The sequence below is a fragment of the Bufo gargarizans genome, chromosome 1 (assembly GCF_014858855.1).
Source record: "Bufo gargarizans isolate SCDJY-AF-19 chromosome 1, ASM1485885v1, whole genome shotgun sequence".
Lineage (NCBI taxonomy): Eukaryota > Metazoa > Chordata > Amphibia > Anura > Bufonidae > Bufo > Bufo gargarizans.
The window spans coordinates 469,552,494-469,572,806 of NC_058080.1; the positions used below are offsets into that span (position 1 = coordinate 469,552,494).

Below are 20,313 nucleotides of genomic sequence, written 5' to 3' on the forward strand. Positions count from 1 at the left end.
AGAAAGCACAACGCGTTTTAGTTCTACAAATGTGGTTGTCTACTAGAAGCATGCATTAGCATCTAGTTTTCCCTAAGACTTTCTATACAAGTCTTATTTCTGTGTATGATCCTGCCCTGGCTCCATCACGACCTCCTTCCCCCATCACATTAAAGTTTCCAGGGAAACTAAGGACCTTTGTGCTAGCATTGTCGAGTATAGCTCCCTCTCCTGCGCATGCATCAGTGCAGCATATCTTCAGTGCTTGGGAAGGCTGGACTCCACTGTGAAGGTTCCTTTACTCGAGGCGATTATTGTGTAAATTATTGTTAAATCGAGCAAAAGTGTAAAAGCAATGAGCGATAGAGCGACAATCGGTAGATTTCTTGCAGTTGTGTGCATGAGACTTGGGGTGAGAAGATCAGGCTTTCTGACCCTAAAGCAGCCAGGGGCATTGTACTGTTGGCATTTATATCAGAAGCAGCAACATCACCAGCTATGTGAAGGAGTTTCACACATGACTGACACTGCGTGAAAATTGTTAATGAAGACTATTTTGCATTTAAGAAGAAAATGACCAAAAAGTCAGTGCAAAGTTGTCCATAGTTGTTACGTGGAAATTGAGCAACCGTATTAAAAATCAACTATGTTGTGGCAACAAAACTTGGCTGACATTTAATATGCAGACCATTTTTTTTCCAGGTCCATGTTACATGAGAACTGGACCAAAGCAGCACATGAAAAACTGAGCTGTGAATTGCACCATTTACTCTGGTTCCCCGAGCAGTTCGTTGCCCACACAGATGAAAAATACAGCCGTCTGAGTCGGGCCTTAAAGGGGTTGTCTCACTTCAGCAAGTGGCATTTATTATGTAGAGAAAGTTAATACAAGGCACTTACTAATGTATTGTGATTGTCCATATTGCTTCCTTTGCTGGCCGGATTCATTTTTCAATCTCATTAATGTTTCCATGGTTACGACCACCCTGCAAATCCATGCACACTTTAGGGAAAAAACGTTGGCCTCTGTGATGGCCGGGGCCGTGGGAGCTCACCTAGGCTGGTGCTTTTTCCTATAGTATGCCTGCATGACCACCACTAATGGATTTGCAGGGTGGTCATAACCATGGAAACAAATATTGTATAATGCGATGGAAAAATGAATCAAGCCAGGAAACAAAGCAATATGGATAATCACAATACATTAGTAAGTGGCTTGTATTATCTTTCCCTACATGATAAAGGCTATTTACTGAAGTGAGACACCTCCTTTAAATGAATATTCTGAATAATTTCTATGAAACCATTAGATATTAGATTGTGCAGAGGATAACAGTATTAGACTGTCACTCTAATGAAGCAGAACATATACTGTATTTTGTGTCCTTCGGAATATATTGCAGCTGCTCTTTCCCCGCCTGCTGTACATTATGAATGTGTAGGAAGTCCTTTTGTAGTCATGTAACACTTCCCATATTACTCTTTCAGATGATGCATAAAGGAAGAAGATCTGTGATCGCAGTCACATTGTGGCACTCTCCAGACAGCGCTTTTCACTTTGAGATAATGGATTTGTGATTGGGCTGTTGCTTCTTCTCCATTACAACCGTTGGGCCGTAACCAGCATTTTCTGCGTGTGAACATTTCCTTGGAGATGGCAGTGTACCTTTTATGTGCGCTTATGTGTTTTGTACTAAGGACTTCTGAGGCGTTTGTGCCGGAGCCGAGACTCACATGGCAAGGAACAGGTAACGATTGCTTTGCTTTGGATTCATTGCCTGTACGAGTCACACTTCTAAGCTGTTTGCAGCTCTGATTTCTCGGTGATGTGACACCTCTTAAACGTATTCTTTTTACTGCGATTGGTAAACTCTCCTGCCCCCACAGCTGTTGAAGTGACTCCTAAGCGTAATTATAGCTTTCAGCTTCCTCTTTAACCTCTTCATTGCAGTGCATATTGACGATCAAGAAGCTTGCAATAGTGTGCAGTTATTTTACAGCTACAGAAAAGCAACCCCGAATGTAGTCAGTGTGACATTTCTTTACTGCGAGGTTCTTTAACAGCATGCCCGTCTCTATTGAGACGCACAAAAAGCACACTATCCACAGGAAGACGCTGTCTTTCATTATGGCAGTCTCTTTACACATAGACATCAGTTATGTGCACACTCAGTCTTCTAGAAAACAATAACTATGAATTCACCTTTTTTCCCCCCTAAGAGCTTTGTTTTATTTTGCAGAAATTAGCCTAACTCGTTTTCACGTGCCAGAAGTATATAACTATTCCACATTGTTGCTAAGTGATGATGGGGGTATTCTGTACATTGGGGCCCGGGAAGTGATATTTGCCGTAAATTCACAGAATATATCAGATAAGAAGCATGAGGTAAGTGTGTGTGTCAAAAAAATAAAATAAAAATTCTATATATGTATTACACCATTGAGCTTGTCAGAGTTCAGTTCTTCCTACCAAGATGGGATGCTGTTTTCTTTTTTTTTCTTTTTCCTTTTCTTTTTTCTTTTTTTCTTCACATGTACTCTGACGTCTGCATCAAGATAAAAGTATATATGCAGGAGATCTAGTATGCATGTGGTACAGTAATAGTTTAACCCTTCATTTATTATTGTGTACATAATGTGTAAGAGGCTGTGTGGAGTGGGTTGCTGCCCCAAGCCCGGTCCATACACAGTAGGTGCCGGCTGTATAATACCCATCTACAATGACTGGGATTGGTGATAATGCCAAACCCCGTCATTTAACCACTCGGATGCTGCAGTCAATAGTGATTGCAGCGTCTGTGGAGTTAGGCAGAGGAAATGGGCTGCCAGTGCCTTCTGACCAGAGCCCCACTGTGAAATCTCCGATCGGTTACCATGTCAGCCTGGGGCCTGCTGAAGGTTCCCAGGTATGTCATGGTAAACTGTCTGTAAAGCCATTCATGAGACACGGCTCAGCAGGCAGAGTGTAAGGATACCATAAGCCGTTATAGCTTTATATTGTGGTCTATGGGAGAAGAGACCACAAGATCGCAGGTTGTAGTGATCTTGTGGTCAAATTAATATAATCCCAAGTTTACATATAAAAATAAGGCTACTTTCACACTAGCGTTCGATTGGATCCGTTCTGAACGGATCCGCTCATATTAATGCAGACGGTGGCTCCGTTCAGAACGGATCCGTTCGCATTACCATGAACAAAAAAAAAAAATATATATATGTATTTTTTTTTTTTTGTTCATGATAGTGCAAACGGATCCGTTTTGACTTTACATTGAAAGTCAATGGGGGACGGATCCGTTTGAAAATTGAGCCATACTGTGTCAACTTCAAACGGATCCGTCCCCATTGACTTACATTGTAAGTCTGGACGGATCCGTTTGCCTCCGCACAGCCAGGCAAGCAGCGTTCAGGTGCCCGCCTGCTGAGCGGAGCGGAGGACAAACGGTGCCAGACTGATGCAGTCTGAGCGGATCCGCATCCACTCAGAATGCATTAGGGCTGGACGGATCCGTTCAGGGCCGCTTGTGAGAGCCTTTAAACGGAACTCACAAGCGGAGCCCCGAACGCAAGTGTGAAAGTAGCCTAAGCAATACATGTCCAAAAATGTCTGAACTATTAAAATATAAAAATAGTTTTGCTGTCTTGTGAACGCCGTAATGGGGAGAAAAAAAAAGAACAACCAATTCGCCATTTTTTTGGTCACCTTGTCCCCAAACCCCCCCCAAAAAAGAAATGAATGAGTGATCAAAAAGTAATATGTACCCCCAAAATGGTACCAATAAAAACTACAGTTCGTTCCATAAGAAGAAAAAAAAGCCCTCATACGGCTCTGTGGATGGAAATTGTAAAAAAGTTATGATTGTCAGAAAACGGTGATGCAATGAAAATGTTGCTATTTTATGTTTTTTTTAATTTATTTTTTAAACTATACAAATTTGGTATCGCCGTAGTCTTATTGATCCAGCAGGAATAAGGAAATTATTTCATTTATTTATTTTTTAAAGTTCACCCTACAATTTTTTTTTTCCCATTTTCAGATACGTGGTCAATTAAATTATGCCATTTAAAAAAAAAAAAAAAAAAAAAAAAAAGGGGCTTAGTCTTGAAGGGGTCAATTCCCTTTTATTACAGAATATGGTAATCCAGAAAGTCTGGTAATCTGCTGATAGTCTGTCAAAACTGCAGCATAATGTGAGATTTCACAAGGCTGAGCAATAGCCAAAGTATAGGTAGCTGTTTTTGTGGTAACATATATATTATATTATTATTATTATTTTATTTTTTACCATGTTTCTGAGGTTCTGTCCCCCAGATTTGCCACGGCTGCCCAATAATCCAGTATATTTTATCCAGTCCCATACTAAGGCACTTTATTTTACTGTAGATCCTCTTTATAAACATCTCTGCATAATGAAGTTTTGTTGTAAACTCTTGCCTTTTTAAGCATCATACCTTTACGTTTCTTTCCTAGGCTTACTGGAAGGTTACTGAAGGTAAAAATGAGGAGTGTTCTCGAAAAGGAAAATCCAAACAGGTACACAGTGTTTTTAAGCTAGGCTACAAAGCGTCTTGAAGTTGGGTGACATAGGACTGCAGTGTCATGCTGCCACATCGCACCTAGTAATGGTAGTCATGTTGCAGTGACACGAAAGTCAGCAGAAATCCAAACCTGTTGGACTTCATTAGGTGCGAGGGGCAGCGTAAAATTTGCAGTCTACATTTAGCCTTAATGTGTATTTACACAAAGAAAATAAGCACTCTTTACATAATGACATTTTTTTTTTTTAGCATAGATGTAGTTGCAATATGGATCCCGACAAAGCTATGTATATTAGGAGTTTTCTATTGTTTTTTAGATGTGGTAGTGGTGCTGCGGTTTTCTGTTTATCCAGATGTGTTCCTAAATTATGGATCATTACTTATTAATTCTTCATTATACTGATTTCTCTTCTTTTAGACGGAGTGTCTGAACTACATTCGTGTGTTGCAGCCTTTTAATGAAAGTGCTTTGTTCGTGTGTGGAACCAACGCTTTTCAGCCCGTCTGCGACATCCTGGTTAGTGCCGTTCAGGCAGCTGTCCGCTTTCATTTGTAGGCATGTTTATATGGGATAGTGAGATTGGGAAGAGTGGCATTTAGTACATATTGCATATAGCACTTAAGGCTGTAAAGGAATATATAGACTGCAGTGAGTTCTATAACAAGAACGTTGTAATTTTATGTATAATTATAGGAGTTGAAGAATTTTAAGCTTCTGGGTAGAAATGAAGATGGTAGAGGAAGATGTCCATTTGACCCTGCACAAAGTTACACTTCGGTAATGGTTGGTAAGTGGCAGTTGTTGTGATCTGTTCTTTAATCTGATAATTTGTGCAATCTTCTTTCTTATATACATAAAGAAGTATGTATGTATGTTCCGCGATCACTCAAAAACACAACCATCGATTTCAACAAAACTTGGTATACACATCCCTTGCTCTACCTGGAAAGAAATCTTGTGGGGGTCACAGCTCTTTAGGACGCACCGTTCATGAGAGATTCCCCCAAAATGACCTGCATTAGCTAATACAAGCCTGCAAGTCTTTCTCTTCATATCCCAATTGCCATACACACGGTCACATGTCCCTTATCAGCCAATAGAAGCTTGCAGGCCCTTAATCTCCACATACACACAGTTTTACTCCAGGTTTCCATAACAACCCAGCCATTTTTCCTTCACTGCTGTAGGTCAGCTGTAGGCTAGGGCTACACGACATGTGTTAAAAAAAAAATAAAAAAAATAAAAAAAGTTGCACAACTACACTGCTACATGTGTAGTGTGTAGGGCTGCAGCTAACGATTATTTGAATAATCGATTAGTTGCCGATTAATTTCTACGATTAATCGGGAAAAACGACAAAATTACAAAACAGAGGTTTATATGATCTTACTTGAAAACTTATGTTCAAAGGCCATATTAAAACAAATTGTGGACGACACTATTATGGGGGATCTGTGGACGACACTATTATGGGGGATCTGTGGACGACACTATTATGGGGGATCTGTGGACGACACTATTATGGGGGATCTGTGGACGACACTATTATGGGGGATCTGTGGACGACACTATTATGGGGGATCTGTGGACGACGCTTATGGGGGATCTGTGGACGGCGCAGTTATGGAGAGGGGGATCTGTGGACGACGCTTATGGGGGATCTGTGGACGGCGCAGTTATGGAGAGGGGGATCTGTGGGCGGCGCAGTTATGGAGAGGGGGATCTGTGGGCGGCGCAGTTATGGAGAGGGGGATCTGTGGGCGGCGCAGTTATGGAGAGGGGGATCTGTGGGCGGCGCAGTTATGGAGAGGGGGATCTGTGGGCGGCGCAGTTATGGAGAGGGGGATCTGTGGGCGGCGCAGTTATGGAGAGGGGGATCTGTGGGCGGCGCAGTTATGGAGAGGGGGATCTGTGGGCGGCGCAGTTATGGAGAGGGGGATCTGTGGGCGGCGCAGTTATGGAGAGGGGGATCTGTGGGCGGCGCAGTTATGGAGAGGGGGATCTGTGGGCGGCACAGTTATGGAGAGGGGGATCTGTGGACGGCGTAGTTATGGAGAGGGGGATCTGTGGGTGGCGCAGTTATGGAGAGGGGGATATGTGCACTGTTATGGGCATAACAGTGCACAGATCCCTTTCCTCATAACAGTGCACAGATCCCCCTTCCCATAGCAGTGCCATACACAGACCCCCCCCCCTCCTCCCCATAGCAGTGCTATACACAGACCCCCCTCCCCATAACAGCCCCGGCCCCGATGCTTATAAGTCGCACTAATCACTGCATCTTTATTTTATTTTACCTTTTTACAATGACGCTCCTGTAGCAGCCAGGCAGAGCGGACGGCGGCGTAACGTCACTCACTCACGTGACGCACCTGCTCCGCCCACTTCATGAATAAAGGGGACGGAGCTGGCGTGTCACGTGAGTGAGTGACGTTACGCCGCCGTCCGCTCTGCCTGGCTGTTACAGGAGCGTCATTGTAAAAAGGTAAAATAAAGATGCAGCGCCCGCCCGCATAGCAACGAATCGGCGATTATTCGATAACTGGATTCGTCGACAACGAATCCAGTTATCGAATATAATCGATTACATCGATTAATCGTTGCAGCCCTAGTAGTGTGACATTGGTGCGACATCAATGTCACTCGACAATGTTTGTAATGATAATCTATGGTGTTGCACTGCGACGTGACATGCTGCGACGCGACAGTGGCAGAAAAATCCATCTTGAATGGATTTTTTGCAACTGTTTTGTCGCAGTTGCAGCATGTCGCAGTGCAACACCATAGCCTATCATTATAAACATTGAGACAAAATGTCGTGCGACACATGTCGTTGTGTAGCCCTAGCATTAAAGAGGCCTGGTGCTGTGGAGGTCACTGTTGAGGAGCGAGCACTGTGGAGGTCACCGTTAAGGGGGCAGGGGCCACTATTAACGGGGCAAATGCTGTGGAGGTCACTGTTAATGGAGCGGGGTGCTGTGAAGGCCAAAGTTAAGGGGATGGGTTGCTGTGGAGGTCCCATTTTAAAGTGGGGGGGTCAGTGTTAAGGGGTGGGGGACTGTGGCGTTCACTGTTAAAGGGTCAGGGTGCTGTGGGGGATACTGTATCTTTTTAACGACACACACAGACATTAGATGAAATATACCCGTGCAAAGCTGGGTCCTTCTGCTAGTATATAAATACAGTAAATAATAAACTGTAATGTACAAAACTGTTCAGCCCAGCCACCAAAAATGACATACCTTTACAAGCTTGCTTTTCTCTGGTGCCTTAAAGAACATTTTAGAAACTATCCCTTTCTTTCTACATGCTGTTCTGTCACCAGATTTAACCCTATTAAGCTAGCTGACATTAGCGATGTGCTAATGTCAGCTAAACCTAACTAGCCTATTTATACTTTCATCTATGCCCCCGTTACACCAGTAATCTAACGTTTATAATTTGCTAAATAGCCTCTAGGAGCAGGGGGGCGAGTTGTTCCTGCTCCTAGAGGCTCCGTTCTCCCACCTTTTGTTGCTTCCCTCCAAGTCCTTATTGACAGGGCCAGGCAGCGCTCACATCTGTCTGCCAGCCCTGTGCTCTGGTGAAATCTCGCGCCGTTCAGTATTCGGTGCAGGATCGATAAGGGAAAGACGCTAGCAGGCTGATAGCTTCCTCACCGCGCCTGCGCCGATTACGGCGCAAGATTTCACCAGTACAGGGCTGGCAGACAGATGTGAGCGCTACCTGGCCCTGTCAATCAGGACTTGGAGGGAGGCAACAAAGGTGAGAGAACGGAGCCCTGCTCCTAGAGACTAATTAGCAAATTATAAAAGTTAGATTTCTGGTGTAACGGGGGCATAGCTAAAAGTACGAATAGGGTAGTTAGGTTTAGCTGACATTAGCACATCGCTAATGTCAGCTAGCTTAATAGGGTTAAATCTGGTGACAGAAACCCTTTTTAAAGGGGTTGATCGACCCCCAACCCAGTCTTAGTTATGGCCCTTAAAGTGTTTAGCCTAAAGGAAAAAAAAGCCACTTCCCTCTTCACTGGTGCTTCGTTTCAGTGCAGGGGAGGTCATCTCCTCTGCTTCTGGTCACCTTTGGAATGGAATTGTGACTTCAGCAGTTTCACAACCTCCGCAGTCATGTGTGCTTTGAGTTGCCTCACCGCTGAGGCCAGGGCATGGCTTGAGCGCTGCACATGACCACAAATGGGACTTCACACTTTTGGGCCACAGGAAGCAACTGAAGGAAGCTGAGACAGGACCATTACCCTTATGATAAACACTTTAAAGGTGTTGTGCCCCTTTGGGGTAGGGCACATACTTACCTGCTTCCTGGTGCTGACTCTTGTCATCTTTGCTTCATGGCCTTGGCTTCTCTGCTGCGCTCCCAAGATTTAAACTTTGATGCTGCTGCAAAGGAACTAGGAGCCAGCGCCAGGAAGAAGGTAGATATGCTTCCCTTCGCAGGTTTGCTAATTGCCCCCTAAAGGTGCACAACTCCTTTAAAGGGGTATTCCCATCACATACAATGGGGGTGTATCGCTAAGATATGCCCCCATTAACTGATAGGTGCTGGTCCCACGTCTGGGACCTGAACCTACAAGGAGAACTGAGTAGGGAGAGCTGGAGGACCCCTGGTTTCCCGGGGTCTGTCCACTAAGAGCTGCTCTCATACAAGTGAAGGGGAGCGCATGCGCGGCCCCTGCTCACTTTCGTTTCTATGGGGAAGATGGAAATAGTTGAGCCAGAGCCCTGCTATTTTCGGCAGCCCCATTGAAATTAAGAGGGTGGCTGCGCATATGCAGTGCGCCCTCCTTTAATTTCCCCTGCTCCGTTCTCATTGTAGTTGCGGGTCCCCCAATTGTCTGATAGGTGCGGGTCCCACCTATCAGACAATTGGGGGACCTATCAGACAATTGGGGCATATCCTAGCTATATGACCACATAGTATGTAATGGCAAAACCCCTTTAAGAACCACACTGGAGGTTGTACAACCCCTTTAATATTACGCACAGTAAAAGAAAGCTGAAAATGTATTTATGCTAATGTTTCTGAAAACTACATTTATTTCAGTTTTTAATTCATTTTTTTTTTTTCTTGTTCCTAACCTAAAAGATGGAGACTTGTACTCTGGAACTTCCTTTACCTTCCTTGGCAGTGAGCCAATCATATGTAGACACTCCCAACAGCTAAGCAACTTGAGGACAGAATATGCAGTACCTTGGCTTAACGGTAATTTTTTAACTCCGCCATCTTCACCTATTACTTTTCGTCTTTATTCACACTTGTGCAATCCGTCACTTTTGATGGTCAGAATAGCACAGCATACCTCACTATTCTTGCAATCTAAACTATAGAAACCTCAAAGGAACCCCAACACATCTTAGAAGTCAGTATGGTCCAACAGTTACCATCCCTAGCACAGATCTGTCATTGCTCCATTGGCTTCCTTTTTTAAACTGAACCTTAAATTGAAGCTTTGACACCAGTGTGAAGAGAGCCCAGTGAAATTAGAAAGACCTGTGAGATCTTTCTTGTCATTTGCTGACACCAGGTTGCTCTAAGAGATCCACTAAATTCTACAGAGAGCTAATGGTCAGATGTGAAAGCAGGCAATAGACTTCCAAAACTGGGGCATCTGAATAGCTATGGCTGCCTGCAGCCTTTCAGTTGTCAATAGATTATGCCAGTATTGAACTAAATATTGACTCTGCAGGGTCACAGAGTGAAAAGTAACCCCGCAGGGGAAAGACTGTCGCCTGTAATAAGCCTTCCAGTAGGTGTACCCTGCCAAACCTTTCTGTGTCCATTATCTGAACCTCCGAGGGTGAAAAACTGGAGGAATACAGTAGTTGACTGCAGTAATCTAAAATGTTCAACTTTTTTTTTTTGTTAGGATGTGGACATATTGTGAAATCAAGAAGGAATTTCACAATACATAAAACACCTTTGTGGAAAGCTGACCACACCGGGGTCAGCCCCTGTTTTTGGCTGCGTCCTGCACAGAGCCATATGGCTCCTGTATGTTTCGTGTCTTGTTAGCTATGTTTTCCTGAACAGTTGTAGCTCTTTGCTTATAACCTATGTATATTTTTGCTTCTTGTGGGTGTGTGGCACTTTTTAAGCCTCATACACGGGTCTTCATTAGTTTTCATCTTGGTTCCTTGATTTTGGTTGCTCATCAGTATCTAATTGTTTACATTGTGTGTATGTAGAACCCAGATTTGTGCATGCGGATGTGATCAGGGCACCCGAGCACAACCCGGAGGGGGACGATGACAAGATTTATTTCTTCTTCACCGAAGTGTCTGTAGAGTATGAATTTTTCAACAAGCTTCTGATACCAAGAATAGCCAGAGTTTGCAAGGTGGGTAGACCATTATCATTAGTATTATATATATAAAAAGAACTACGAGAAAACTGTTCAGTGCAGAATGCATTATTATTTGGGAATGATAAATGATATTATTTGTATGAAGTAAAGGGAAAACTGTTAATTACTACAATTGAGATATCACTGGAGTTTAACACCTCTTCGAGTAATATTGGGATATATGGGTGTCATCTTACATTATGTGTGAAGTCTGTTCTGGGCTTCCCATTTCATATAATGTGATGATGTCTTCCTCGAACACACTGTTTATAAAGGGTTTTTTCCATTCTAGACATTTTGACATTTTCACGGGATATGCCATGAGTGTCTGATAGATGCAGGTCCAACCTCTTGGACACACTCCTGTGTCCACACATGTACATATGCTCGGCCTCCTCTCCATTCAGTTAGACCCCATTCTGGAGACAGGTCTGGGTCCCAGAGGTGGAATCTGCAACTGTCCAACATTTATTGCTTGTCTGCTGTAGGCAAAATCCCCTTAAGCACATTGCTAGCTAAAGACCATCTACCTTTAATATTTATCATATTATTTGGCTAGCTTACAGCTGCTAGAAAGATCAGTAGTGTTAACTGTTGCTGCAGACATTTGAACACACAGTATATTTTTTTTACACATGAACCAGGCTTTATATAGCACATCTTCTTGTGTCAAGGTTATTTTTATACCGCCAGCAAAGAGGACACCGCTAATTGTTTAAGAAGGATCAACTCTGAGATCCACAGTAAAATCCATTGCACTATTTTGTTGTTAAAAAAGACAGTGCCTTGCATTTTGCCATGCATCTATTCAGTTTAACCTGTACATCTCTGGAAAGGAGGCAAGTAATTTTTATGTTCATTAAAAGGGTTTTCCGATATTTTAATACTGATTGACCTATCCAATGGCAATCAATATCTGATTGGTGGTGGTCCTTCACCCAGAACTGCCGATCAGCTTTTTGAGAAGGCACTGGCCATCAGCTGTTTGTGAGCACCGCGGCCTTCTCCATGCTTACCAAGCACAGTACCGTACATTGTATAGTGGCTGTTCTTGGTATCACACTCAGCCCCATTCACTTCTATGGGGTGGAGCAGCGCCTAGGGCACGTGACACATGAAATTGTATGCCCCTGGTTAAAAGACGTATCGAAATTAGCTTGCGTTTTTTAGATTTTTCTTTTTTTTTGACAAAGGCGTCATTGAGTAGGCTGAAACGTTGCTGGGAATAAAGTTTTGGGGTCTTCACCCTGTCACCGAAAGCTGGAAGTGCTGCCTCGTTATTTGGAGAGTACGTATTGTGGAGGAGAAGCCGACCTCTGTCTGACTGTGCTGCTGCTGTATTTGTTGGTGTGTGTATATATGTGTGTGTTAAAAGGTTTTTACAGTATTAGAAAAATATGGCTGCTTTTAGCCAAAAACAGTGCAGCATTGCGCCTGTTTCTTCCATGTAGCTGAACTGCAGTCCCTGACACAATCCATGGATAAATGTGGTGCAGTTTCTGGAAGAAGGCAGGCATATTCAAAGGGGTTGTCCAAAATAATTAGAAATTTGAGCAATGACCCAGAATGCATTGGCTGCAGCAGTCACGTGTGGGGTATCCCTGCATGTTACCGCTGCAGTCTGTAAAACAGCGGGAGAGTGACCAGCTGCATAGAGAACGGCGCCTGAGAAAGGTGACTATCCAATCATTGTTTAAAGCATTCTGGGACATTCCTCAGATTTCTTATTATCTTGGACAACCCCTTTTAAATATTTATTTAATCCTGGAAATAAAAGTAAAGTGTTTTATTGTTGATTGCCTACTTCTTTATTTTTAGAAGGAAAACGCACACCGTCCGAGTGGGTGGGTTTATGGGGATGCTGCTTGTGGACCCGGACTTTCTAAAAAGCACGGCATAGTTTCATTATACAGACTAGCAAGTGCAAATAGACTGTTCCAAGCCTGTAGTGCTGCAGATGTGTCTGTGATCCCATAAACATTACATAGTTAATACGGTTGAGAAAAAAGACAGGCCCACTAAGTTCAACCAAGGGATAGGTGGGGATGCGAATCCCAGAAGGAAATTTGTAATAGGGGGGCAGAGTTATGTTGGAAATGTATCTGAGCTCCGCTTTCAGATATTTCCTTTAAGTGCTGTGAGATACTTCTGACAGTCTGCTTTTTGTCTTAACCAGCGATGACAGGTGCAAATTCATACTAAGCTGTCATCACTCAAACCAAAAAATGAGCCCAGCTGCCTGCTTCTATCACTTGGTTGTAGAGAAGGTTGGCGGTGTTTCAGAATTGACAGGCTCAATTGTGCACGGAGATAACTTTTATTGGTCTTCATGTGCATCTTCAGCATCAGTAAGGATACTGAAATCCTGGTGTAATCAGTGATTTAAAGAGGTTGTCCTATAATAACAAAGTATTCCCTATCCACAGGATAGGGGATAAGTATCTGATCTGTGGGATTCAACTGCTGGGATCCCTACCAATCACATGAGAGGTGCAGCTATACTCTTCTCTTCAGCAGTCCCATAGAATTCAATTGAATAGCAGTGCGCATGCGTGATGGGCACCTAATTTACCCTGGATCCTCATTTTTGTGATCAGTGGGGGTCCCCATGTTGGAACCATACCAATAAAATACTTTTCCTTCTATCCTGTGGATGGGGGATAAGGTCTTGTGGTGGGACAACCCTTTTAAGCACCACCACTCCACCCATACTAGAATTTACTGAGGGATTTATTATTGTTAATAATATTAAACAGCCACACTTACATTTGTGAAAGTATTCTTTGTAATACTTTATACCTCTAAAGGTACTGTCTGTTTAAGACGTCCATAAATGTTAGAGTGCGGTACCACCCAGTAAGCAGCATTATAATAAATGGTAGAGCCTTTAAGTTACAGACAATGATGGATCTAGTTAAATATTGCAAATCCTGAAGCACTAGCACTTAAAACCCCTTGTGACCCAACTGATAGTATGTCAGCCGGGTGCAAGAGGTGTATGGAGTGGGGTCAACAGCTGATCCATACAGCCAGCATCCCTCCACAGTGACCAGGCTCATAGTGAACTCCAGTCCCCAGAATTTAACTGCTCTGATGTTGCAGTCAGTAGCGAGCCTGGCATCTGAAATAAAGGAGGCTCCATTTCAGGTCTTCAGTCTGTTGCTATGACATCCTGGGTCTTTGTTGAAGGCATGTCATAGTGAACTGCCTGCAAAACTGCCTGTGCCACAGCCTGAAAGGCAGCTTGAAAAAAATCTTAGACTGTAATATTACTCTATTGATGTCTATAGGGCAAGTGTATGGTGTATTCGAGTCCCCAAAGGGGACTAAAAATGACTGTGAGAAAACGTAAAAAATGTAAACACAAAAATATAAAAAATTCTAATCGCCCAATTTTACATATACAATAAAAAAAAATGTAAATATAATAGATATTGTCGCATCCATAAAATGTCCAAATTATTAAGATATATAATAATGTTTTTCCTGTGCAGTGATTACCATAACGGGAAAAAAAATAAAAATGCGGTGTTCACCATTTTTTGATCACCCCCCCCCCCCCCCCCAAATAAATAAATAAAAGAAATAAAAAATGATCAAAAAGAAGTATGTGCCCCAAAGTACTAATACAATCTATAGAACAAAACTGAAAAACAAACCCTCACACAGCTCCTAGATGAGAAAATAAGTTATAGGTATCAGAATATGGTGATGCAATAGATAGATACTTTCACTACAAGATGTAGTGAATTAAATGGTGCCATTAAAGTATACAACTTGTCCCGCAAAACTAAAATTGGCCCTAAAGGGGTTAAACTGTGCCCTGCAGAATACAGTGGCAGACTGCAGCTGAAAATGTTTATTCTAATCCGGGAAGTTTCCACAGCAACCTGAGGCCCAGAGAGACTTGTAGCTGGATAGTTGCACATTTCTGCTCCGACTACTGGACTAAAGGGGAAAATGGAAGCGCAGAATGATGCAGTGTTGTCAGTGGTTTAGTTAAGAAATTTAGGCATCTTTGGTTTGTGCCAGTGCGCGTGAAATGGTGCACAGTAGTAATGAATTTGGTGCCATGTGGTTTGCTCCTATAACTTTTTAACGTACGCCTGGGGCTTGCCTGGTGTGGAAGATAAAGTAATCTAATCTGCAAATTTGGCCTTAATCCCAGCACACTTTTGAAACTGGCCAGCACTTGTGACATTTTAACAGCAGAAAATTGGCGTACCTCATTCCATAAATGCCCCTCTTAGACATTTTGCACATGTGCCTTCTACGGAGCTTCTGTAAAGGGGCGCTTTGGTCTCTGCAGAGTCGGACAAAACAATTGTGACTAATAGAAACCAACCCAGGTCTCTGGAAAACAATAGCTCAGATCTGATCTGGCTGGTGTAGTCATCAGTGTAAGGCTACTATCACACCAGCGATTTTGCCACTTCACAATGTAAGTCAATAGGGACTGATCCGTTTTCTTGGACACAATAATCATTGCTGTGTTAAAGATAATATAACTGATGCAGACGCTTGTATTATCGTCACGCGATGCAGCGTTATTCTGTCCGCAATGAGGACGCAACCAAATGGAACAAAATACATTCTGGTGCATTCCCTTCAGTTCTGTTTTGTCCCCATTGACTATGAATAGGGACAAAACGGAAGCGTTTCTGCGCCCGCCCACCATTAAAATCCTATGACTGATCTCAATAGCGGAAAAGGTAAGCGCAGATGTGAAAGTAGCCTAAAGCTACTTTCATACTAGTGGCAGGACGGATCCGACAGGCTGTTCACCCTGTCGGTTCCGTCCTGCCGCTATTTTGCCGTGCGTTGGACCGCTCCCCGTCCCCATTGACTATAATGGGGACGCGGGGCGGAGCTCCTGCGCAGCATGGCAGTTTGCGGTGAGAGTCGGACATGCAGTACTCTTATTCCGGCGGCCTTTCGCCTTCTAGTCAATGGGGATGGAGCGGCAGGACGGATCCGACAGGGTGAACAGAATTGTATGTATTTTAGGGCTTTAGATTTTTTTGTTTTACTGAACACGTGCAGTATATACACATATACACTCCCTGATCACCCCCCCTGTAAGGCTCCATTCAGACGTCCGTATGATTTTTACGGATCCACGGATACATGGATCGGATCCGCAAAACACATACGGACGTCTGAATGGAGCCTGACAGGGGGTGATCAGGGAGTGTATATGAGGTGATCACCCCCCTGTAAGGCTCCATTCAGACGTCCGTATGTGTTTTGCGGATCCGATCCGTGGATCCGTAAAAATCATACGGACGTCTGAATGGAGCCTTACAGGGGGGGGGGGTGATCAATGACAGGGGGGTGATCAGGGAGTCTATATAGGTGATCACCCCCCTGTCATTGATCACCCCCCTGTAAGGCTTCATTCAGACATTTTTTTTGGCCCAAGTTAGCGGAAATTTTTTTTTTCTTTTTTTTTTTCTTTTTTTCTTACAAAGTCTCATAAAATCTTACATGAACTCACCATACCCCTCACGGAATCCAAATGCGTAAAATATTTTAGACATTTATATTCCAGACTTCTTCTCACGCTTTAGGGCCCCTAAAATGCCAGGGCAGTATAAATACCCCACATGTGACCCCATTTTGGAAAGAAGACACCCCAAGGTATTAAAGAAGACACCCCAAGGTATTCCGTGAGGGGCATATTGAGTCCATGAAAGATTGAAATATTTGTCCCGAGTTAGCGGAAAGGGAGACTTTGTGAGAAAATACAAAAGAAAATCAATTTCCGCTAACTTGTGCCAAAAAAATTCTATGAACTCGCCATGCCCCTCATTGAATACCTTGGGGTGTCTTCTTTCCAAAATGGGGTCACATGTGGGGTATTTATACTGCCCTGGCATTTTAGGGGCCCGAAAGCATGAGAAGAAGTCTGGGATCCAAATGTCTAAAAATGCCCTCCTAAAAGGAATTTGGGCCGCTTTGCGCATCTAGGCTGCAAAAAAGTGTCACACATGTGGTATCGCCGTACTCAGGAGAAGTTGGGGAATGTGTTTTCGGGTGTCATTTTACATATACTCATGCTGGGTGAGATAAATATCTTGGTCAAATGCCAACTTTGTATAAAAAAAATGGGAAAAGTTGTCTTTTGCCAAGATATTTCTCTCACCCAGCATGGGTATATGTAAAATGACACCCCAAAACACATTCCCCAACTTCTCCTGAGTACGGCGATACCACATGTGTTACACTTTTTTGCCGCCTAGGTGGGCAAAGGGGCACACATTCCAAAGAGCACCTTTAGGATTTCACAGGTCATTTTTTACACATTTTGATTTCAAACTACTTACCACACATTAGGGCCCCTAAAATGCCAGGGCAGTATAACTACCCCACAAGTGACCCCATTTTGGAAAGAAGACACCCCAAGGTAGTTTGTGATGGGCATAGTGAGTTCATGGAAGTTTTTATTTTTTGTCACAAGTTAGTGGAATATGAGACTTTGTAAGAAAAAAAAAAAAAAAAGAAAAAAAAAAACATTTTCCGCTAACTTGTGACAAAAAATAAAAAGTTCTATGAACTCACTATGCCCATCAGTGAATACCTTGGGGTGTCTACTTTCCGAAATGGGGTTATTTGTGGGGTTTTTCTACTGTCTGGGCATTGTAGAACCTCAGGAAACATGACAGGTGCTCAGAAAGTCCGAGCTGCTTCAAAAAGCGGAAATTCACATTTTTGTACCATAGTTTGTAAACGCTATAACTTTTACCCAAACCATTTTTTTTTTTTTTTTACCCAAACGTTTTTTTTTTTATCAAAGACATGTAGAACAATAAATTTAGCGAAAAATGTATATATGGATGTCGTTTTTTTTGCAAAATTTTACAACTGAAAGTGAAAAATGAAATTTTTTTGCAAAAAAATCGTAAAATTTTCGATTAATAACAAAAAAAGTTAAAATGTCAGCAGCAATGAAATACCACCAAATGAAAGCTCTATTAGTGAGAAGAAAAGGAGGTAAAATTCATTTGGGTGGTAAGTTGCATGACCGAGCAATAAACGGTGAAAGTAGTGTAGTGCAGAATTGTAAAAAGTGGCCTGGTCATTAAGGGGGTTTCAGCTAGGGGGGCTGAAGTGGTTAAGAAGCAACCATTAACGGATCTTACTGTTACCTTTTGCTGTTTATGTGAACTGGTTTTCTCGCCGCTCTTCTCTTGGGGTTAGGATGTGTCCATCTTTATATTTGGAAAAACAGACTGTTTTATCCATAGTCATTTTGGATAAAACATTGGCACTGATTTACTAATCCTTTATCTGGTGTAAGCTTAGACGGGCTGTCTGGACTTGCACCAGATCTATCACAAGGGCTCAGGCTGGATGATAAATCTGGTGCAGGGATGGACACTTTCCTCTGACTCTGTACCAACTATTGGTTGGCTTACTATCAGGCAGATTATTATTATTTTTTTAAACCAGAATTGTAATTGTGATACAATTGTGGCGCATATTAGCCCCCAACCCCCCATTTCCCATTAAGCCTTGCCTCTTTCAGCCAAGCCCCACACCCTTATTGAGCTTTTAGAAATCCTAGATGTGCCAATTTGTGCCACTTCATAGAGTTTTGGCACAAACACATTAGTAAATCTGGGCCATAGTTTTGAAAACGAGCCAGACACGAGGAGAAGTGTCCGCTGGGTGGGTCATTTTCAGCTTCTCCCTGCTGTCTTGGCACTATTAGGCTAGGTCTACACGACTTGTGTCGCGCGACAAATAGGCCACAGCTACACTGCAACATTTGTCGCAGAAAATTCTTGAATGGATTTTTTACCGACAGTCGCAGCATGTCGCATGTTGCCATGCGACACCATAGACTCATTCTAAAAATTGTCGTGGGACAAATGTCGTCATGTAGACCTAGCCTTATAGGGAGACACTTATCCATTAAACCACAGCATTTGGGGGTATAACATAGGCCTCTATAATAAGGGGCGCTGGCAGGATTTTATTTTTCCTGTCATTCGGGCAGAATGGAAACTGATGACAGTTTTTGGTTTCTTTCAGCTTTATTGCATATTTGCCTTTTATTTTTTTTTCTCTTTAAAAGTTTGGAAGAGTAACCCTGAGCGGCAAGTGGGCATAGAAGCATATAGCCACATTGTTCCCTTTAGTGTCGGTTTCTGTAGCATGCATTCATGAAAAGGTCAACGTGTTTTGATCCTACACAGAATGAGTATAAACCTGACTCCTGTATGAGCAACGCGTTTCACTACCTATCTTATAAAGCTGTCTATTGTATTTCCTGGCGACTTTCATAAAGAAGGTGGGGGACAGGTGGTGAATATAAAAGGCGGCCCTATTTCAGAGAGGTTTACACAGTTATGCCAGATTTTTTTTGGCAAGACTGCATTAACACATTGATGTTGAGTTACTGGTTTTGCAGCAGTTTTACAACTCAGCCACAGTATGTGAATATGATCGCAGCCAGGTATGAGCTGTCATGCATTAAGTATCCCAACAAACAGCATGTGATGGTATACCAGTATGACTGTAAAGTCCCCTACAGCGCACACTGGTGACTGAACTGGTGTATACCATATAAAGGCAGAAAATCTGTGGTGCAAGTGTGTAAAAGTACCGCTTTGGACATTTCTTCTAATTACATTCTGTGACCAAAGTCTTCTTGACAGGCGGCTGTTTCATACATTCTCTTTATTTTATGTCCCAGAGCGATCAGGGAGGTCTGCGGACTTTACAGAAGAAGTGGACCACGTTTCTCAAAGCCAGGCTGATTTGTCACTCGCCAGAAAACAACTTGATTTTCAATGTTGTCAACGATGTGTTTATCCTGAAATCGCCAACATTAAAAGAACCCGTTATCTATGGAGTTTTTACTTCTCATCTGTAAGTGCAAAATAAAATGCCTAAAACCCATGAGCAGTGCAGTAATGTTCAGACGTGAGGATGTCATGATGCTTTGGCAGTATGGTTGGCACGGTGTTATCTGGGAGCTTTCTCAGTAACTATATATTTGATGTGGGACGGTGCATATATGCGTAAGCGTATTTGTAAAATGAGTTCATTAACTTGATTTTTATTTTCTCTTAAAGAAACAATGTTGGCATGTCGGCAGTATGTTCGTACAGTTTATCTAGTGTGGAAGACGTCTTCACAAAGGGAAAGTACATGCAGAGCGCCACATTGGAACAAGCGCACACTAAATGGGTGCAGTTTAATGGGGAAATACCGAAACCACGACCTGGAGCAGTAAGTTGCTGTTTGACTAAGGAAGTGTTGACTTCAGAAGGCAGTGGTGGTTTCAAACCAATGGTTAATTATAAATGGTTCTCTCCCTATAATAAGGGTTACTCTGGTTAGAACAAGTTATCCCCTTGTCCTAACAGGTATATCTGTCAGCAGATTTGTACCTATGAAACTGGCTGACCTGTTACATGTGCAC

General features: G+C 42.8%; 1 protein-coding gene across 3 annotated transcripts in view; it reads left to right on the forward strand.

Annotated features, from left to right (window-relative positions):
• SEMA4D (semaphorin 4D) overlaps positions 1–20,313 on the forward strand; it is an 82,664-nt gene that overhangs the window by 23,374 nt on the left and 38,977 nt on the right. For all 3 annotated transcript variants that reach the window (XM_044273386.1, XM_044273392.1, XM_044273387.1), the window contains 9 exons: positions 1,468–1,727; positions 2,220–2,365; positions 4,451–4,513; positions 4,937–5,035; positions 5,213–5,306; positions 9,623–9,739; positions 10,723–10,874; positions 19,582–19,757; positions 19,964–20,120. In XM_044273386.1, the coding sequence (XP_044129321.1) occupies positions 1,634–1,727; positions 2,220–2,365; positions 4,451–4,513; positions 4,937–5,035; positions 5,213–5,306; positions 9,623–9,739; positions 10,723–10,874; positions 19,582–19,757; positions 19,964–20,120 (1,098 nt within the window). In that variant the 5' untranslated portion in view covers positions 1,468–1,633. The remainder of the gene's footprint in view (positions 1–1,467; positions 1,728–2,219; positions 2,366–4,450; positions 4,514–4,936; positions 5,036–5,212; positions 5,307–9,622; positions 9,740–10,722; positions 10,875–19,581; positions 19,758–19,963; positions 20,121–20,313) is intronic.